The following is a 23,409-nucleotide window of genomic DNA, read 5'->3' as shown; positions in this document are numbered from 1 at the left end:
AATGAAGGTTGTTTAATGATGAGAGAATTCTGGGTATACTTGTTGTCAGCAGGGAAGGAACCAATGTATTCATTCTAAAGATCGAAAATTAGGAAAAGAAGATCAAAAGAGAAGCCGAAAAATATAGGCATTTTTAAAAAGATTTTTTTTTTTAAATAGAGAAAATTAGGAAAGAGTTGTTATTGTTCATCCTTCATTCTTAAAGAGGACCAATGACATCAGGAGGGTGCTGTTAATTTGCAAGTGAACTGGATTTAAGTGATAAGGGCTATGCAAAGTGATCAGTCTCACTCTTTTCTCCAGGATCATTCAGTGACCATGTTAAGATATAGGTCAAGATGATTGGTAATAAGCATGGATATAGTGGAAGACTTTGGCCTTTTTAATCTAAGGTCTTAACCAGGTGGATAGAGCACTGGGCTTGGAACCAGGAAGACTCATTTTCCCTGTCGTTACCAAAGAGGAAATAATCAAATAGTGAACTTCTCAAATGGAATCCATAAGAGGATCCATAGTTCTAGAGTCTCTGCATCAAACAGTTTATGCTTGCTTAATCCATTTTGAAGAATTAGGCTTCAAGCTTCTCTCCCTTGCCTAAATCCTTTCTCAATGTCTCACTGAATACTCTCATTTTCCTGGCATAGGATCTTGTCCTATTCATATATTATTCCTCCAGACAATGTCTTGCACCTCAGCTATTAGAGTTAGGTCCTCCTTATTTAAATTTCCAGCCTCACCAATACCAATCATTTGTCTGCTTGAAGAATTCCTATCATCTGCTATAAGACTGACTTAACTCTGTGATTTTCCAACTGATGGAGCCCCTACCCATTACTGCCCATCACCACATTTCCCAAATGCTGCCCAAGTCCTTTTATCTCCTTTACATTCTTCCCAGATACCCCAAACAGCTGCTCAGACTTTATCCTAACTTTACTCTTCATAGCTAGGGTTGCCTGCCCTGCTTCAGAAGGTTATTTGTTATCTGAAGATTCTGTCAGCAATCTGGACTGCTACCTGGAACTTAATGTGTTTTTTAGGTGGCCTATATAGGGGCACTAGGACAATAAATGCTATTGCTGCCAAAGTTGCTGCCACTAAAATCACCCCTTACTTCTCGCCAAAAACACTTAAAGGAATGGTTGCCCCTAATTTTCCCCACCTGCTCTCCCATATGTAGAGTTAATTTATACTTCTGTCTATCCCCTACAGTAATAAGGTTAGTACAATAAAATACTGATAATAATAATAGCATTCATATAGTGCTTTTAGGTTTGTAAAAGCATTTCACAAATTTTTTCTCATTTGAACTTCACAGCAACCCTGGGAGTTAGGCATTATTCTCCTGATTTTATTTAGAGATACTAAATCAATTATCTGTTGATAGGCTAGATAAATGAATCTTAATTCCTACTTCCTGGGGAAGGTGAGGCTTTTGTTGCAGTCTTCATTCCTGTGTCAGAGATGTTTGGGAGGAGACACGTTCTTGATTTCCCAAGTTAGAATTCAGAACATAATTTTGCCATAGAAACAAAATTGTAAATGGTGGTTAATGCTAGCATGTTATTAATGCAATGGGATGGCCCTAGAGCTATAATTTCGGGAATTTCCATCACAGATCCTTGTGTTCTCCCCAAAGTATTGTTGATTAACTCATCTGATCTATTATTTCAGTTGGCCCTAAACACTATTTCAGTAGCTTCTCTCTGCTCCTTACTCCTGTTTTTCTCAACCACCTTGATGCTGAATGCACACTTTCCCTTCAAATGTATTCTGCCATCGTTTCTGGAAGTGGTATGTTGAATGAATCCTCTAAGAATAGATTCTCCTATGACCCTGTATATCATTATGGGGAACAAAAGTGTCCGTTCTTTGCTGCTATTCCACTATATGTGCTGTTTCTCTCTTCACAATGTAATCTCTTTGAGAACAGAGTCCATCTTTGCCTTTGTCCTAATATTCCCAGTGCTTAGTACTGTTCCTGAAGATGGATAAACATGGAAATGCTTCAATAGTATTTACTGACTCATAAGAAGTAAAAACAAACAAACAAACAAACAAAAAAACTAATGAGGGCTAATTATCATCTATTCAATTTAGGAAACAATCACTAATTGCCTACTATATACAAGGCACTGTGACATTTATGTTACAAACAGGTGAAATACCTGTTGTTAGGCAAAAGCCAAAAAAATCTTAAAGCTTGAATTCTCAATTCACTTTTTAAAATTCCAATGACATCACCTGGGAGAGTGGCTGAACCCGTTCTGTTAGCATCTGAAACAGTTAAAGGACAAAATGAGTCACTAAGGACTCTTTGAATACTGACTGGTTCCAGGTGACTATTTGGAATATGCAGTCAGGGAACATTAAAACACACACACAACCCAACAAACCAACACTGTTGCTATTTTAAATAGAACAATATGACTCTTTCCAAACTGAGGTGATGAACTGGCCTTATTATTTCGATAAAACCAAAAGCAGATATTTAACTCAAAGAACAACAATAATAACAACAAAAGCCCTTTCTTCTGGTTTGTCAGGATGCTTTACAAGCCTTACACAGAACACAGGCTCTCTGGTGCACCGTGGATCCTGTTTCATTTTCTTTTAACACAAGAAATGTGAAAGAATCCATACTCAACAAAAGGTTGGGAGAGAAGGAAAGAGGCTCATTTATAACCTTAGGAAGTACAGTGGACAGTCTCAAAGTAAATGATGGTCAAATTGACTAGCTTTCTATATGCAATTTTGACTTAGATCATTAACAGAAACTGGTAATACCAATAGTAATCAACAATGACACAATAATAATAACAATATAATTATGATAATGCAGCAACAATACAAATAACAATAAAAATTAATAATAATCCTTCCTTCCCCTTTCCCAAAATGGATTTATTAAATTCTTGTACATTTCCAGAATAAAATACTCTTTTCCATTCTTCTTCTCCATACTCCCCACCATGTAATCTTTGATTTAGTGTCATTGACTTCCTAGATGATCCTAGAATTTGGTTTGAAACAAAATTCTTTGACCTCAAGTCCAGCTTTCTTTCCAGTGTACTTTGTTGGATCTTTAAGCTCTAGACATTTTCTCTGGTTGTCCCCCATGCCTGGAATATTCTCCCTCTTCATTTTAGTTTCCTGGCTTCTCTTCAAGTTCCAACTAAAATCCTATCTTTTACAGGAAGTCTTTTCAAATTCCTCTTAAGTCTAGTGCTTTTTCTCTGTTAATTATTTCTTATTTATCCTATGTATAATTTGCTTTGTAGATATTTATTTACATATTACATCTCCTTTAGAGTTTAAGCTTCCTGAGAGTTGGGGTTTTTTTTTGGTATCCCCAGTGTTTAACATAGTACCTGGCACATAATAGATATTTAATAAACTTTTATCAAATGATTGTATTCTGGTCAGCATCTTAAACTAAATTATTCATGTGCTATCTTAACAGCATATAAAAATTTAATATACTCAAATTCTGCAACAGGGTTGATTTTTTTTCTCTACAAGTAATCCATTTCACTCATTTTTTTTTCAATTTTATAAGAACTCAATTTTTAAAAAAATCAGTGCATTATAATTACAAGATTATTATCAATCTACATGTGAATCTACTGTTGCTTAACATTGTTACTTAGAGAAATATCCAATGACAATGAAAACATACCCACAATTCCTCTCTTTTAATAGAATACTATTGTCCAAAAAAAACTTCACCTCATTTGTACTTGGACTTTATAAACAGTTTCCATTATTTTTTTCCAGTGATTTTTCTATTAGAATAAACTTAATTCATACTCCAAAGAAAAACCAAAGTCTTGATAGTAACAGTTTAATTCAGAATGGGAGAAAATTATCCAGTACTGTTGGATAGGAGAAAAAAGCAGGAGGGTCAAACAGAGATGGAGTAGGTTGTGTGAAGGAAGAGAATGAGGAAAAAAAGCAGGAGGAGGAGGAGGAAAAAAATTGAAAAGCAAAGAGCTGGGCTGAGTCTCAGAGGCTATTTCTGCATTGGCATAGATCTCATAAATTTTCTTGGAAAATAGTGAACAGGATTCTTTCCATTTTGCCACAGGGAAATGTCCTAAAATGGTTTGCTAGTTTGTGGCACTGAAGATCATGACAGGCCATTGTTAGTATTTGCTCCATTTAACAATGATAAAAAATGAGTGATTGCTAATTCTGGCAAGGAAGATAAGGCCACCATTTTTCATCACCACCAACACCATCTATAAACAGTGCTATGCACCAAGTATATTGAGCAAAGGATTCATTACTTCAGGGTCCCCTTGTTTCCAAACCAGTTTCAATGGTAGAATGCAATTCAGCAGCTTTGGAAGGCAGCCATGCAGAAAGAGGAAAAATCACTGCTATTCACTGTTTTATGCTGCCAAGGTAGAAAGTGAAAATAGCATTTTTGGTCCACTGGGATTTGGAAAATACTCCATCGTGCCAGCATAGAAATGCTGAAAATAATGAGATTTAGAAGTAACTTATGAAAGAATTGAGTGTATGTCTTGATTTATCCTTTTTTATCTCTTCTAGCAAATGAGGGGAAAAATCCTCCCAATGAGTACACTCTTTGAGTTATTCTAAAGCCAAATTCTTTAGAAAACTAGAAAAAGTCAGGTGACTCAAAGTTTCTAAATATCTTATATTTGAAATATGGAGCCAAGAGACAGGAAGCAAGCTAATCCATTTTCACTATATAAGTGAGAGTCTGGGCCACCACCTCAAAACCATATATATCCTTAAATACCAAACTCATCATAAAGTTCTTATGAGATGTCTCATTGCATAAAGTACAGATGAGGCCCCATTCAAAAGTAACTATACCAATATAGCTTGTGACTTCTAGAACTTTGAATTTAAGGAAGAAGACTCATACATGGTCATATATACCAACATTGACTTACTTGTCAGTAGGCAGGAGTAGGGAGATTTTGGCCTTGGCTAAAGACCAACTGCCAAAGCTTTGCAGATTTATTTTCCTTTTAAGGTAAGGAATGTGATACCATCTTTGCAAGATCTTGCTTTGGATATCTCTATTGGATTTAGAGACACATTGGATAAGTATACCACTGTCTAACCTCTTATTATTCCCTGTATTTTCTAACAAGGCAAATTAAACTCAAAATTGTATCTTGAGTACATCCCTCCCTGGTGGGGAGTAAATTGTTAAACATGTATCACTACGATACTGGATAAGACTATCAGATTTGGCAATAAAGAGAAGACTGGTAATTTTGGAGAGAGTGGATTCAGTTAAGTGATGAGGCTGAAAGCTAGACAGTAAAGGCCTGAGGAGTGACTGAAAGTAAATTAAAGAAACTGGAGAGAATGGGCAAAGACGGCATTTTTCCCCCCCTAGGAATTCAGTTGAGCAATTAATCAACCAATCAACAATCAATTATTAAGTACCTATTGTACCAGTCTCTTCCTGATACAAGGGATATAGATACAAAAGATAAAATCCTGGCTAATTCACATAGGGAATACAATATGTACAGTATATTTATATAATATATTTTGTACAATATATTATACAATGTAATTGTACAATAATAGGGAATACAATATGTACAGTGTATTTATATATTTTGTACAATATATTGTACAATGTATAAATGTATAATAATAGGGAAGACGATATGTACATATATAAAAATAGAATGAAGACATAAGCAGGGCAAGTATAAGGTCAACAAGAAGGAAGGCACTGGAAGTTAGAGGGTCAGAAAAGTCTTTTGTGTATAGAAGGATGAGCAACCTCTTGAAAGAAGGGAGGTATTCTAAGAGAAGGAGGTGAGACAGGAAGTCCAGGTTTTGGAGGAGTCTTTTTCACAGGAACAGAGTGTAAAGAACAGAAGGAAGGGTATTTTGGCTGGACCACAACATTGAAGAAACATATGATGAGACTGGAAAGATGGAGCTAGGGCTGATTGTGAAAAGCTTTGAAAAGTCAAACAGAAGAGTTTATATTTTATCCTAGAGGCAGTTGGAAGTTTATTGGAGTTTATTGAGTAGGGCAATGACAGGGTCAGATTTGTGTTTAAGGAAAATTCCTTTGGCAGCTGGGCAAAGGATGGAGTGAAAAGGAGGGAGACTTAAGGCAAAGACACCAATTAGTAAGCAGTTGTCGTAATCCAGGGGAGAAACGATGAAAGTTGAATTAAGGCAGCGAGAGAGAAGAGGAGACATAGAAGATGACAGCTTGAGGGTATGTAGGGATCTTTTTTAAAGCTTTTTTTTTTTTTTTTAAAGAATGGGGGTGAATTGGGCATGTTTGTAGGCAGCAGGAAAAGCATCAGTAAAAAGATTTTGGAGATTAAAGAAGGAGTGATGGGAGGTACCATCTGTGAGGGGATGGGATCCAAGGTACATCTAAATTGGAGCATGTGAATTAAGAAAGAACCTGAAAATTCTTAATATTTACAATGATATCTTTAGTACTGAATTCCTCAGTGTCTTCTGGAAAGAGGAAGACAATTTTCTTTTGAGAGGCTCAGCAAAATGTCCATCCTGTATATTTTTGATAGATTAATTAAACTCTGTCCCATATATATTATGCATCTTATTAGCCTTAATGATTACAGGTGAATTACAGGTCTTTAGACATAAGCCAAAATCTGATATTCCTAGAGGGAAAATTGTAGTTGGAGGTAATAAAACAAGTTATAGAAATTATTACTGAAACAAGTTGCTCCTTCCCCTCCCTACCACCAGATAAACTCAATTTGTAATTGTCAAGGGCCAATTGATATAGGTAACCCTATCTTGTATTGTTATCTTGAGTATGTCCTGTCATCCTGATTATAGTGTAGGTCCCTCTGAGGCACAGTACATATCTCATAACCCTTTATAGTTATAGCATCTGGCATGGTATCCTATACAGAGCAGACACTCAATAAAAGTTTACTGATCAAAAGGAAATAAGATATAATATATACCAGAAGCATCATACCAAAACAAATGCCAAATTTGATCTTCCCAAATAAAAGCAATCTTATAAACCTGTCAAATTTTTTTCTCTACAGAGACTCTCTTTCTTTTTGCCTATTACTAAGGGCACTCCTCAATGGTCTTTGCTTACTTTATCTAAAAACTGGAACTGTGACATTTTTTAAAAAAACAAACCAGGACTTTGGATTTCCCTTTTCTTTCCTTTTAATTAATATATTTGGTTCTTAAATAACCTCCATCCAGAATCCCTATTTTCTACACTACTTCTCACATAACAGTATTATTCTATTACACTCACATATCACATTTGATTTAGTTGTAACCCAACTGAATCTACATTTTGTTTCTAGTTCATTGCTATTACAAAAAAATTCTAATATAAATATGTTGATATACAGAATTTTCTGTCTTTCTGTCTAGGTATGTATGTCTAGCTTTGGGATATCTAGGTCAAAGAATACAGACATTTGGTCAATTGTTTGTTTTTTTAGCACAATTTCAAATGATTTTCTAGAATCTTTGAATCAATATCAGCTCTACCAAGATAACATTTTCTTTTTACAGCCCTTTCAACACTAATTCTGATTTTTCTTATCTTTTGTAATTTTTGTCAATTTGCTAAGTCTGATGTGGAATCTCAGAGTTGTTTTGTGTTTCTTTTATTCTTAGTGATTTGGAGCAATACTTCATAATTTGTTGTTACTTGGTAAGTCCCATTTGTATTAAAGATTGCTGATGCAAAGATTTTTTTCCCCTCATAGATAGCTTTCCTTTTTGTCCTATTCACATTCATTTTGTTTGTACAGAAGTTTTTCAATTTCAAAGAATCAAAATTATTTAGTTTTATATTTTGTGATTGCCTCTACTATAGAAGCTGAGCAATCATTGGGGAAGGATAATCATCTTTTTGCACCACTGGTCATTCCTGCATTTAGATAGCTCTTAGCTGAAGTATATTTCTCTAGCTTGGATTAGAGGAGAAAAGACAGTCAGAAGAATACTACTAAGCTTCCATTGCCTGTGGAAAACATCAAAGGTTGACTGGTGGCAGTAAAACTAAACTTTTTTTATGGCTCATTAAATGCTAAATATGTAATGTTTTTTAAATGCTCTCCTGACCTGGTGATTGTGGAAATAGACAGGAATAACTTTTATTCTTTTTACATTTTAAGTGTATCCTTCCAAATTTTAATCTTTTAAATCCTAATGATCAGAGTCCCTAATATATTTTAAAACCTAAATGTGTGTGATTGGACCAAGCCTAATTTAGATTTAGTTTAAAATAGCCTCCAATATTTTATTTGGGAAAGAACTAGTCTTGCCATCCCATTTGTGAAAGGTATCCGATCTCATTCTTCTCTAATTGTTTAAAGGAGTGACCACAAATAACCTTATGATGTATCCATTTTGACATTATGATACTATAAAATATTAGCCTACACTTAATTATTTTCAAATTTATTTATCTTTTTTTTCCAGCAGTTTTTCTTAGTGATTTACTTTTTAAAGCTTACTTAACTTCAAGATCAGAACTATTTTCATTATAATACTTAAATATCTTAATTTTTAATGTTTTAAATATTGATGGATACACTGACAAAAAGTTCTTTGGGGAGCCCTCAATAATTTCCTTTTTTTCCCCAATAATTTTCAAGATTATAAAGGTATCCTGAGATCAAAAAGTATGAGAACTGCTAGGCTAGATAATAGTACATTTAGGCAAATATGGAAGTAACTAAATACCTAGAGCCCTTGATCAGTTTTCTATCATAGACCCTCTCCCCTATGACTGTCTGGTGAAATCTATATTTTTCTCTTCTTAGAATAACATATTTAAACACATAAAATGTATAGGATTACATTATATTTATTATTAATTCTATTTGTATTTCTATTATTTTGTATTGAAATGTAGTTTTCAAAATGGAACAGGTTAGGTAGCAAAGGAGATGGTGGTAGGTCTAGAAAATACTTATTTCTGAGTTCAAATTCAGCCTCAGATTCTTACTACTTTGTGATCCTGTGCAAGTCACCTCATCCTGTTTGCTTCAGTTTCCTCATTTGTAAAATGAGCTGAAGAAGGAAATGGAGTGGAAAGCCCTTCCAGTATCTTTGCTAAAAAAAAATCTCAAATGGCATCATGAACAAACAGTTGAACACAACTGAAATAACTGAATAACAACAAAAGTTATCAAAATATATTTTTTAAAGTTAATAGGCAACAAATTAAGAACCCTTAACCCAAAAAGTGATAATTAATGGATAGATATCAACTGTGAAAATGGTCACTAGTGAAGTACCCAAGGGCTTTTCCTTAATTTTATTTTATCAAACATTTTAAATTAATGATTTGGATAAAATGATATAAATAACCACATTTACAGATGACACAAATTAGTGAGAGATAAGTTAAAAGACAGAATTGTGACCCACAAAACAACCTAATGAGCTAGATCCATGGGCTTAGGATGAAACTCATAAGGGATAAACATGAAGCCTTGCTTCAATATTTGGAGAGATCCAAGATTTAATTGGTATGGGGACTTCTTCCATCATTTCAACAAATGCAATTCTTTTCCATGTCTTTCTGTGAATCCTCCACAGGATTTATCCAACATATTAGTTTTTTTCCATAGTTCTTTTTAAAACTGCACGAATATTAATGCAGCAGGTAAGTTGTCTATTAGCTGTAATAAGGTTTCTAAGAAAAAGTCTTATACTTCCTGTTCAAGAGATGCAACGAGATGTTGCTAGAAACAGTTGGTGTGACCAAAGACCTGAAGAGTTTCAATGGGCTCTAAGTTCAGTGTGAGTCATATCTCCCCAGTGGAAATACCAGTATGAATCAACAATATGCAATGGATGCCAAAAAATGAATATGATATTAGTTTAAGTCAATAGAAGCATATTGTTTGGAGTAAGAAAGATGGCTGTCCTGTTGAACTTTTCTCTGTTCGGGTCACAAGTAATTACATTGTGCACTTTTAGATGCCACATTTTCAGGCGTACATTAACAAGTTGGTGGACGTGTCGAACAGGGTAGCATGGATGGCAAGAGAGCTTGAAACCATGCCAGATGATAATAGATCAAAAGAACTAGGACTGTTTAGCATGGAGAAGAGAAGATGTGATAAATGTTAAATATCTGAAATAGGATTACAGCTGTTTCACTTGTTTCTCCCAAGGAACAACTAAACATTATGGGAAAAATCTCATAGTGACAGATTTCAACGCAATAAATTTTTTTTCCAAAATTTTTTGCCTCAAAGAGAAACAAGAAAACTATGAAGGTAAAAATAACAATAGTTAGCATTTGTATAGTGCTTTAAGGATATACGATATTGAGTCCTCTTCATTCCCCACTATTTTAAAGCATAGGATGGATGACTTTGTCAGGTTATCATTGAGTGAGTTAATGTTCAGCTATGGTTTGGAGAAATATCAATCTGAGGTCAATTCCATCTCTGAGATTCTTTGAAAACTCTGTTACTTGGTCTTCTATTAACTAGAGCTCTCAAATAACAGTAACTAATACTTATTTAGTCCCTTAAGATTTCTAAAATGATTTATGGACATCATCTTATTTGATACTCATGTAAGTAATACAGATATTTTTATCACCACTTTATAAATGATAAAAATTAGGGCATTACTATGTAAGTTAAGTCCAGGTTCCTGAAGCTAGAAAATATCTAAAGTATAAAATATAACCAGGTTTTCTCGCTTCCAATTCCAGTACTCTTACATACTATATCACACAGATTCTTTCTACTTTAAAAATAAATTTAATTGACATCTTTGTTTTAGTTATGGCTTATGTTTATTTTTTGGCTCTGCTTACTTCACTCTGCATGAGTTCATGTAAAACTTTCTATGCTTCTTTATATTCATAACATACATCATTTCTTACAGTTCAGTAATATTCCATTACATTCATGTATCATAATTTGTTTTACCATTCCCCAACTGATGAGCATTTATTTTGTTCCCAGTTCTTTCTTATAACAGAAAGTACTGCTACAAATATTTTGGTATAGATGGGGTCTCTCTTCTTATCAATAACCTCCTTGGATGTTAGGGCATAAGTCTAGTAGAATTTTTCACTCAAAATGTAACATTTTAGTTACTCTTTCGCATAATTCCAAATTGCTTTACAAAGTGATTGTACTGAAATCACTGCTCCACCACCAATGACTTAATGTACCTTTGTTTCTTTGATCTCTCATTGTTGTCTGCTTCCATTTTCTCAACTTTGCTGTTTTTCAAGGTGTGAGGTTACACCTGAGAGCAGTTTTGAATTGCATTTGTCTTTTTCATGGTAATGTGGAACATTTTTTCAGAGGACTGTTAATAAATTGTAATTCTTTTTAAAACTGCCCTCCCTCCCAATCCTTTGGCCACTTATCTACTGGGGGAATGTCTTTTACTCTTAAATATGTCTGTGAGTTATTAATATATCTTGGATACCAAATGCTTATCAGATATCTGATAACTTAGTCATTTCCCTTTTTGTCCCAGGTACATAAATTTTGTTTGTACAGAAGATCTTCAGTTCCATGTCATCAAAGTCATATATTTATATTTTGTAATTCTTCTTATTCCTTGTTTTTTTCAGAATAGCTTTTCTAGATCAAAAAGCATAAATATATACCTCCAGGACAATGAACATTTACTTTTATAATGATTTTTAGATACTATTATATAAAATCCTGAAATTCCTTCTGAATTACAAAGAAAGACTTAATTATCTTCAATTTTAGTTTTAAAATTTTTACTTTCTTCTATTCTTAGAAAATTGGTAATTTCTGTTAACTAAAATAACTTAATTAACCAGAACAGTTAATTTCCCTGATATACTGAATACTAAGAAAAATTACAGTAATATGATTTGATGATGAAGAACCTGAGACAATAAACTGAAAAAGTACTTTACTCTAATTCTCCTTCAGCTTCCTGTGTAGAAAATCAAAATGACAGCAGTGGCTTTCATCAATAACATCTTTCACTGTGCCAATATGAATCACAGTGAAGTGTGGTAGCATAAGATTCTATTGACTCCACTTAAAAGAGAATGACTCCTATTTTTCTTTATCCTTTTTGTCTCTTTGATAAATACCTCATGACCTGAGTCACCAGAAATGAGAAACTTTTAAGTTATTTGACAATTAAATCACCAAACGGATGACATTTTTAAAAATTATAATGAAAAAAAAATAAAACAAAAAGAAAAAATAGCTTTGTATAATCTATTTATTAAGTATTGGTACAAGATTCAATGAAAAAAAACAGTGGTGAATTGGCCTTATTCAATATGTAGATAAGAAAGGCCCATTGATTCTTGCTTAATAATATAGCAAACATTTATTAAACACTAAAAACACCAACTATATGCACAGCACCCAGCTAGGGCTGGGCACAGAGAGACAAAATTTTAAAAAATAACAATTGTTCCTTCCAAGGAGGAGCTTATGGGGAGGGAGGGTGGCAAAGAGATAGTGGAGAAGAGAGATAACAGATAAAAATACATATAAGTAAATGCAAATTATTTGAGAATGAAAATAGTATTACAGCTAAGGAGATTAAGAAAGAGAACATGGCACTTGTGTATTAAGCTTTAAAGGAAGCAAAAGATACTAAGAGGAAGAAATGAGTCCAGAGCCATTCCAAAGCCTGTCCATAGAGGCAGGAGACAGAATAATAGCAAGTGGGTAAATTTGCCATAAGAGGCAGGAAGACAGAATAATAGCAAGATGGGATTCAAATTCAATTGAATTTCTAAACAGCTTAGAAGACATACCTCTGGGGAAAGTATCATTGGATCACAAATTTAGAACTGGCGGGAACTTTAGATGACATCTAGTCCAGACCTTTAATTTTACAGATGAGAGGTTAAGTGATTTTCCCATGACAAAATAGATAGAAATAATAACCACTTAGCAGGTGTCCAAACCCATACCCCTTAGTTTTAATTCACTAGTCTTTCCAGAAGATCATGATACTTCTGGTGCCTACCACATCATTTTCCTTGGTCATGTTTGTCAGTTTACATCAGCCAGTGGTTCAGACATTTAGCATGTAAGTGCTAGTACTGATTCAGAACTATAGAGCAAGTTAAATCATTTCCCTGGAGTTGTAGAGACTTTCTTTTTTCTCTTCTCTTCTCTTCTCTTCTCTTCTCTTCTCTTCTCTTCTCTTCTCTTCTCTTCTCTTCTCTTCTCTTCTCTTCTCTTCTCTTCTCTTCTCTTCTCTTCTCTTCTCTCTTCTCTTCTCTTCTCTTCTCTTCTCTTCTCTTCTCTTCTCTTTTCTCTCTTCTCTTCTCTTTTCCTTTTCTTTCTTTCTTAATTTCTTTCTTTCTTTCTTTTTCTTTCTCTCTCTTTTTTCTTTCTTTTTTCTTCCTTCCTTTCTTTCTTTTTCTTTCTCTCTCTCTCCCTTTCTTCCTATCTCCCTCTTTTCTTTGTTTCTTTGTTCCTTCCTTCCTTCCTTCCTTCCTTCCTTCCTTCCTTCCTTCCTTCCTTCCTTCCTTCCTTTCTTTCTTTCTTTCTTTCTTTCTTTCTTTCTTTCTTTCTTTCTTTCTTTCTTTCTTTCTTTCTTTCTTTCTTTCTTTCTTTCTTTCTTTCTTTCTTTCTTTCTTTCTTTCTTTCTTTCTTTCTTTCTTTCTTTTTCTTTTTCTTTCTCTCTCTCCCTTTCTTCCTATCTCCCTCTTTTCTTTGTTTCTTCCTTCCTTCCCTTTCTCTTAATTCCCTTTCTCTTCCTTCCCTCTCTCTTCCTTCCTTCTTTCCTTCCCTCCATGCTTGCTTCCTTCATTCATTCTTTTGTTCTTTCCTTTATTCCTTCCTTTCCTTCTTCCTTTCTGGTTTTAATTACTTTCTCTTGATATGCAGTCTTGTTTTATTTGGCTTCTGTTTGTTTTTACCATTTGCCTGCTTTCTTGGATTATAACTAAATTATTGTCATATTTATTTAAATATATGTGTGTATTTATATCATAATTTATTTACCTTTCCTTCATCACTGCATCTCCTGGGAACTCTAGCATCAGGCCAGGGTAGTTGGCCATCAATTTCTTATTACTTGCTACACTTAACCTTAGTCTATCCACATAGCAAGGCTTTGACAAGTGACGTTTTTAGATCTCATTGTTAGTCTAATCCACTTAGGCTTTGGTCATTGGGGGAATAAAAAGAAAAAAAAAACCTTAATTCACTGGATTTCTCAATTCAATTTGTAGCTTGGGCAAATGGAATAAAATGTGAAAGATGTAGGAGTTATTAGAAAAGAATATCAACACAGACTTTATTATACAATGCATTCCTATATGTTTTGAACTGAAGCAAGCTATTTTGCAGGTCATCATTGACATTAGAAATACCTGAAATTCATTTAACTCACCTGTTTTCCTGCGGTGAAAACCAGATCTATAGTCCAAAGAGCTGCCCTCGTGGATATGTTTTGCGGTGCTCGATATTGATGCCTTTGAAGAGTCATCCCCTGGACCTCCATATAAGGGGGAAGAACTCGATGAATGCCTTGTTCCTCCCCTGTTGGAATTCTGTAGATTGAATACATCCTGGACTTTCTTCTTTTCCTTTTTAAGCATATTTACCAGAATATCTGAAACTTGACTTAAGGAGTTTGTATTACAATTTATGATTGAATTTCCATTGCCACCCTTTATTGGAATCTGCCATTTATTACTTAGTGAAATGACTAGAAAGAAACTGGAAATTATTGAAGTTATAGAAAGGCTTGTAAATACTCATAGGAAGATATTCACCTTGTATTAGTGAACCTTAATATCAGTAAACACACCTGAAGCTTCTGATATTGTCACAGTCAATTGAAATTGTATAAACTCCAAAGACTAGATATTAATGGCTCCAATTAAAAGTTTTTATAAAAACATAAAATGTACATTTATACATTTACTATGCAGTTAATATAGCTGAAAATCACATTAAAAAATCTTCACTCTTCATTCCAAAAAAGGGAAAGAATATAACATGTTAATACAGACAATTTTTAAAATGCACACTGTGAGGGAGGGCTTTTCACTAAAATAGTGACACATGCCTCTTTGAAGGATCAGGAAGAGGGTAAGTAGTCAGTAGAGAGAAAAAAATGATTAGAAAATAAGAAAAGGACCATGTGATGGGAAATTCAGGTTATTCTCATTACTCTTGGTGGGAGCAGAGACCTATTTAAGAAGAAATTATATTGTAGTATGCTATATTATAATTAGCATGGATATACACATATGTGTATTATGAAACCTCAGAACTCTTAAAGAATTGATAACTGGAACCCACAGAGAATTCTGCTGCAGCAAAGATTCAATAAAAGATCTCTCTTCATTTCATACACCTTACAGGTAATGTACCTGTGATTTCACTTATTTGAAATCCCCTTATTTGTCCTTCTTTTTGTATAACACCCACTGCTAAACCATTAGGTGATATCTATTGAACAATAGCTGGTTCTCAGATGAAGAACTGCATTTCTTTAGAAGAAATATTATATATAATATGTAAGATATATCATATATAATATGCTTATATATAATACATATTTATCATATATTTATATATTTATTTACATTTTTATATTTATTTAATTTATATATTTATAAATATTTATAGATTTATATATATAAGAAATATGTAAATAAGTCCTTTTTATAAAAGGACTGTTCTGGCCTAGCACAATGAGATTTCTGCCTAGATCAAACCTCAAATGCTGGGAAGTACCCATACAGCTAGTTTGCTCCTCATGGGTAATATAGGAACTTCCTTCTACAGATAGGAATCACACATTCCCCCACTCATCTCCTTATCTTTTCTATTATTTCAAAAATTCTAAGCTGTAATGGATTTGCCATCCTGTACTCCACAACATACAAAGTCTCAGGTACAAGGGTTCTCAAAGTGTGGCCCGTAGGTCCTGGGGATGCTTAAGACCCATAGTTCCTGTGGAACCAAAATGATTTTCATAATAATACTAAGATATGATTTGCCTATTAAAATACGCTTCTTTTTTTCCATCTATACATCTATATGAGAGGTTAGATGGCTGTTGTTGCTTGTTCTTCCTTCTCCAAGAGGAGGACCCTGACATCAAGGAGGAGATGCAGGCCATACAAGTGAACTGGATATAAGTGAGGGAGGACTGGGCAAAATCACCCGCTTCATTTTCCCTCCTGAGCCATCTGGGTCCAATGGCCAGATAGAGATCAGGATAATTGGAGATGGCCCTGGATGAAATGGGAGAGGATTCTACTTTAAACCAAAACCTGATTTTCATTAATTGGCCACCGATAAGTCCCAGACCAACCCCATCTGACCACTATTTGAATCCTGACTGACTCAGACTGAATGTAAATTGCAATCATTTCTGCTTTGATCAGAAACTCTGAAGTTCTTCCCCTCCCAGATTAATTCTTTTTATTATTATTATTGTTATTATTTTTTGGACTAGGTGAAAGGAAATTCTTTGCCTCAATTGTTACCTAGCCTTACTCACTGAATGGATGCAGTTTTAGTTAAACTGAGACCTGTAGGAGACCTTAACTTTAATCTTTATGTATTTCAAGAAAACATATTATGATTCTTTAAATGCAGAAGCAAATGAAGATCTAGTTTTCTTTGATAAGCTAGACATCAAATAGCTCTGCAAAAATATATAATACAAGGAATGTCACTTTTATAAAATATATTTTTCATAAAAATGTCACTTGGGTTAACATGTAATGAATTTATATTATTTTTAAAAAAACTTTGGGGTTTTCATTAATTATTAAGAGTGTAAAGGAATCTTAAGACCAAAATGTTTAAGAACTACTGATCTAGCACATATCTAATTTTGCTCACAAGAAAACATTCCTTTGTCAAATGCTTTGCCAAAATCTAAGTAAACTATACAGACCTTACCTGAAACTAGCAGACCAAAACCTTGTTTAAAAAAAAACAAACAGAAATGAACTTCACCTGGCAGAATTTGCTCTGTGTGAAACCACTCCATCTGACTGTGATTACTGCTTTTTTAAGATATATATCAAATCATTTAATAATTCAACCTTTTAATAATATATTTTTGTTGTTCTTATTGCTTGTCCTTCTTTCTAGAAGTTTGCCAAAAGTTAAGGTCAAATTTGCTGGTCTATAGTTTGCACTCTGTTCTTTTCCTCTTTTTTTTTTTAAATCATGTTATTTGATCTTTTCCTGTTCTACATCTCTCATTATCCATATTTCAGAAATCACAGGCACTATCTTCACAATCAAATCTGCCAGTTCTCTAAGCATCCTGAATTGTATTATTTTCTAGGGACAATTAATGACAAACCTGTCTTCACTCTTCAGCTAATGACCCATATTTTCCTCTAACTTCCTGACACATTTTTTGTATGATATTCTGACAGTCAATTTTTTCTTATAATGTAGTGGTCTTGTTTCAATACTCCCTCCTGACTACCATCACAGAAACTGTATCCCAAAATATCATATGATCTTGTTCTCTAGCCTTCTAAATAGACAGTCTTACCATGATCTCTTTGTTGTTTCTCTTTCTACTTCTTCAAGTATATACATAGATATTCCATCAAAATATTGTAAGAAACAGTACCTCTGATGGAGAAATCTCTTGGAACTCTATACCAAAATAGTAGCAATCTAAAATCTATTTTAGATTATTGGATGGATTAACTCCTCTATTGTTTCAATTTATGAATTGTTCATGTCACAAGAATCTTGTGTTGAAGGGCTTCTGGTCATCTCTTCTGACCAGAGGACCATCTTAAACACATAGGACATCATCCTGAAGCCTTACCCCTATGCTACATATCCTTCCTCCTTAACTGTACTCTGATATGATTTGTTGATTACCTAGTCCATTTTACAGTGTTTTTTTGAAATGCCAATTTTGTTGTTAACAAACTATATGTTGAACATTTTCATACAATAATTCATCCACTTATTCACTTTAATAGAAACCTGGCTTTCCCATATGGTTTGTAACCCAGTTGACCAGTAGCCATTTGTTTTTTTGTATAATCTCTCAAGGAAGAAGTGACATGAAGTTATAACTGTCTCTTGCTCTTTATTATTCCATTATCACCATTCTTGTCCTTTTTCATTCTGAAGACCACATAGTCAGTATTTATACTAACTTTTTCCCTGTTTGTTATAATATTCTACTAACTTCCAGGTCATATTACCCATTACTCTCATGACTAATATTTGCAGCAGTCTTCCTCCTTATCCCATCTCCCATAATCTTCAATATTCATGCTGACAAATCACTTCTAATCAATGCAGTTATTCCAAATATTTCCTCTATTTTTAAAAGTTTTCTTCATTTCCTCACCCTACATTTACATTTGTGCTTCGGACAGTCTCACTCTATAAAAACTTTTTCTCTAAGATCACCAAAGATTTAATAATCATTTAATTAATCATTAAATTCATTTTTTCATTTCTTATCTCTCTTTTCCTTTCTAAACCTTCTGATGCTGGAGCCCACTACTTTCTACTAAATTCTTTCTACTCTTTATATCACAGATACAACATTCTTTGTTTGTTTTCTTTTTTTTAAATAATAGTTTTTTATTTTCAAAATATATACATGGATAATTTTAGACATTCACCCCTACAAAACCCTGTATTCTAATTTTTCTCTCCTTCCCCAGTTAGCAAGTAATCCAGTATATGTTTAACATGTGCAATTCCTCTATTTCATATTTCCAGGAAGATCATGCTTCACAGGAAAAATCAGATGCAAAAGGAAAAAAAATTGAGAAACAAAAATAATGCAAGCAAACAACAACAAAAAGAGTGAAAATACTATGTTGTGATCCATATTCAGTTCCCAGTGTTTGCTCTCTGGGTGCAAATGGCTTTCTTCATCACAAGACCATTGGAACTGGTCTAAATCACCTTATTGTTGATGAGATCCATGTCTATCAGAATTGATTATCATATGATCTTCTGGTTCTGCTCATTTAACTTAGCATCAATTCATGTAAGTCTCTCTAAGCCTTTCTGAAATCATTTTGCTGATCATTTCTTTTAGAACAATAATATTCCATTACATTCATATATCTTCGTTCTTTTTTCTACCTCTCTAACCATCTTTTCTCTATATACTGCTTTCTCATCTTCTTTCTGATCATTTAATGTAGGAATTTTCCAAGATGTGTTATTTGGCTTCTCTTTCCTTCTATACTTTATTAGCAATATTGTTTGCCTCAGAAATTGGAAACTGAGTGGATGCCCATCAGTTGAAGAATGGCTGAATAAGTTATAGTATATGAATTCTATGGAATATTATTGTTTTATAAGAACAGAGACACCTGGAGAAACTTACAGGAACTGATGCTAAGTGAAATGAGCATTGTACACAGCAACAGCAAGATTATATGATGATCATGTCTCTCTTTAACAATAAGATGATTCAGACCAGTTTCAATGATCTTGTGATGAAGAGGGTCATCTGCATCCAGAAAGAGGATTGTGGGAACTGAGTGTGGATCACAACATAGCATTTTCACTCTTTTTATTGTTTACTTGCATTTTATTTTCCTTCTCATTTTTTTCCTTTTTGATTTGATTTTTCTTGTGCAGCAAGATAATTGTATAAATATGTATGCATATATTGGATTTAACATTTATTTTTACCATGTTTAACATGTATTGGGTTACTTGCCATCTAGGGGAGAGAATGGGGCAAAGAGGGGAATTGCAAAACAAGGTTTTGCAAGGGTTAAGGTTGAAAAATTATCCATCCATATGTCTGAAAATAAAAAGCATTAATAAAAAAATACTGTTTGCCTCTATAGGTTCCTACTACTATTGTTAGGAAAATGACTCATAAATCTATACTGTAATCCTGACTTCTTTTCAGAGCCTTAAACCCTACAGGACACCTCAACCAAGACACTGAGTTGTCAGCAACTGAAACTCAACAAAATTGATTTCCGTTTCTTTCCTTTTAAACCTGCTAATCCAGCACTCTTTATTATTTCTGCCCATGGTGTCACACTTATCTTTCTCTCATATTCATATCTATATGTTAATCTTTGACTCCTCTTTTCCTTCATTATTGTGTCTTATCAATTCCATCTCCACAGCGTCCCTCACATCGATCTTCCTGCTCTTTATAGTGCCATTATACTTATTCAAGTCTTCATTACCATCTAATTTGGTAGCTACTGCCACCCTCTTCTTGTAAATCTTTTTCTTTATGCCTCCTCTTATTCCTCCAATCCATTCTTCATACTAACACTAGAATAAGTTCATTTAAAAATTATACAAACACATCTTGAATCCACACTATATTTTCTAATATATACTTAACTTTATTAAGTATATTCCCTAAGGAAAAGATTTATGAATTTGTAACAGAAAGGAGGGACATGGTGTGTATATTTGTGTGTGTACGTATGCATGTATATCTATCTATCTATCTATATTTAATTAATGGCAGTGTGGCACTAATGCTACTATAATTGAAGAATTTTGTTGCTACTCCAAATTCGAATTATTATGCTCATTGATTGAATTCCTACTAATCCTGGAAAGTATTGTGATTTAAGGTTTGCATGACACTTTACATATGTCATCTAATTTGAACCTCAACTAAAAAGTTATTCTTCTCCTTAAAGCCTTCCCTGATTTCCCCAAATTGGCAATAATTTTTATCTTTAGATCTTACATAATACTTTGTATTTTAACTTTCTAACACACTGAGCAAGTTATTATAGATATTTAAGTTGCTAACGTCCCTAACTCCTCTCTTCTCTATGCTCCACTACTAAGATGGAAACTTCTTGAAAGCAAGGATTTGTCTCTCCTAGGGTTTTGCCCCATGATTTGTTCACTGCCAGAACAATAAATGTTGTATTTTTTTTTTACTGGTTTTCAGAAAATTCAAGTGCTCTACCTTGAACCCTTCTTCTTTTTACATACCAAAGCCTTGACAATTTGTTGTACTCCTGTGAATACAAGTGCCAAACAAAATGCCAATATAAATCTGACGTATGCACCTGGTTATATAGTTGATAGAATGCTGAACTTAAAGAGTTTGGAAGATTTTAGTTCAAATCTCAGTTTAGTAACTTACTAGCTCTGTGACCTTAGGCAAATAATTTACTCTATCTGCTTTACTGTCCTTCTGTGATAAATAACAGAACTTCACATGGTTGTTATGAGGTTCAAATGAAGTGACATGTAAGCACTATATAAGCATTTACTTGTTTTATTATCTAGTCCTTCCTAATATTTTACTTAGAAGACATTTTAAAATGATTGTTTCAATATTAATTCAAGAAATAAAAAAGATCTAGTTAATTTTTATTTCATAGTGCAAAAATGGCATCGAATTACCTAATTCCCACATAAAAAGTCTCATTGTCATCTCTAGTGCATTACTATTTGGGGCTCAATACATTTTAGTAATAAATTTTTATCATTTTTTCTCTTCATTTTGAGAATGCACTCTTTCTCCAAACCTGCTATTTATAAAAGATTCAATCTGGACTAGCAATCTCTCCCTCAGATAATTTTCGCCTCTCTTTAATCACCATTTCCTCTCTTTTCCCTCACTTTCTTACTACTCTGAATGTACTGAATACACCATTATTTGGAGTTGGAGTTTCTCCGAAAGTTCAAATATAAGATCCTTATCATTGGATTTAGAGACTTTTACCATGCTATCCCAGTTCTCTTTGATTTTCACTAGCTGATTCCACAGAATCCTTCCATAGGATCATAGATTTAAAGTCAGAATTGTCACTTAGTTTTATACAATCCTTTTGCAGTTGAGAAAATGAAAACCCAGAGTAAAGTGACTTGCCTAAGGCCACCTGGATAATAAATAGCAATGATGAGCATTAATCCAGGTCCTCTTTCTATTATATCACATAGCCTCCTAATCTGTTCAGTGGCCCATTTATTTGATCATCTTATTTCTGTCTCAGATGTTCTTCCAAAGTAACAGTATAAACACAGAATACTATTTGCTATTTCATCCCCTTTGTCCTCCTCATCTTAAAGCTGGCAAACTCTTTATCTTAAAGCAGCTCTTCTGAGAAGTCATCCTGGATTAATCAATAAAAAATAATATCTTCCCCAATCTCATTCTGTCTAAATATGAAGAAATTTCTAGGATACATTAGTTTTCAATAGCTTATATTCATTATAAATATTGAAATAAGTCAATTTAATTGAATAAACATTAATAATTAATTATCTGAAACTTATATTTACTTGCTCATTAGCTACTCTCTACATATATATATATATATATATATATATATATATATATATATATATATATATATATATATATATATATATATATATATATATATATATATGTATGTCACTGTGTTTTAAGAATGCGAACTCCATCAGTCAGGACGATTTGCTTTGAGGATACTTTATGCACAATAACACTTGGTAAATGACAGTCTAAAATAGCAAAAGTACTATCTGATATGATTTTCCCCCACTGACCTGTTTTTGCCCTGCCTTATTCCACTCCTACTACACAAAATAATAGTAACAAATATAAATAGGTAATTAGAAAATTGGAGAAGATGTCAGGCTAAGATCATAAATCTTAGAAGCAGAGATCAGACTGGGGCCAGAAATGGGGAAAAGTCAGTTAATAAATAAATATTTATTAAGCATCTACTATGTGCCAACCACTGTGTGTTCTATAACTGAAAGATCCTTGGGCAGTCCCAACAATAGGAGAATTAAAGGAGGAAAAGAGGGAGGGGAAAAGAGAAAGAGAGAAAAAAGATAGACAAAGACAGAAACAGAAAGATACACAGAGAGACAGACAGAGATAGAGAGGGAGAGACAGAGAGATGGAGAGAGATAAGAGAGAGGGAGAGGGAGAGAAAGAGATGGAGAGAGAGAAGGAGAGAGGGAGAGGGAGACAGAGAGGGAAAGAAACAGAGAGAGACAGAGAAAGAGACAGACAGACAGAAAGAAAAAGACACAGAGACAGAGAAAGACAGAAAGATAGACAGAAACAGAGAAAGAGAGAAGAGCAACAAAGAAATGACAATAGTGCATGGAGACAAGAAGAGATATAGTGCTGATCTTCAATTGAGAAAAGCACTAGCTGTCTCAATTCTTGGAATCCAAAATGGCTAAAATACATACTAGTCTAAAATGTTGACTCTGATAATTCTTGGCTAAAAATGGAAACTGAAGCTAATTAGATAACAGGCTTTACTTGTATTTGATTTGTTATTTATCTCTTTTTAAACTTTGGATTTCTTTATAGAGTTTGTTTTTATATATTTGGCAAAAAGAGTTGCAATTAAGATTTGGGTGATTCTCAACATAAATATAGTATAAGATCATGGAGTAAAAAAGATCCACAACTTTGTTTATGCAGAACTAACAGAAATAATAAAGATTTGGGATATTT

At 33.5% G+C, this 23,409-nt stretch overlaps 1 protein-coding gene and 1 long non-coding RNA gene across 3 annotated transcripts in view; one reads left to right on the top strand and one right to left on the bottom strand.

Annotated features, from left to right (window-relative positions):
- KIF6 (kinesin family member 6) overlaps positions 1 to 23,409 on the bottom strand; it is a 466,898-nt gene that overhangs the window by 217,565 nt on the left and 225,924 nt on the right. For both annotated transcript variants that reach the window (XM_074311016.1, XM_074311015.1), the window contains exon 13: positions 14,365 to 14,586. In XM_074311016.1, coding sequence (XP_074167117.1) covers positions 14,365 to 14,586 — 222 coding nt within the window. The remainder of the gene's footprint in view (positions 1 to 14,364; positions 14,587 to 23,409) is intronic.
- The window catches only part of LOC141566457 (uncharacterized), a 287,659-nt gene that overhangs the window by 138,110 nt on the left and 126,140 nt on the right, over positions 1 to 23,409 (top strand). The window lies entirely within an intron of this gene.

Source organism: Sminthopsis crassicaudata, chromosome 4, assembly GCF_048593235.1.
Source record: "Sminthopsis crassicaudata isolate SCR6 chromosome 4, ASM4859323v1, whole genome shotgun sequence".
Taxonomy (NCBI): Eukaryota; Metazoa; Chordata; class Mammalia; order Dasyuromorphia; family Dasyuridae; genus Sminthopsis; species Sminthopsis crassicaudata.
Note: the sequence above shows the minus strand (reverse complement) of the source record. Positions and strands in the feature narration are given on the sequence as shown.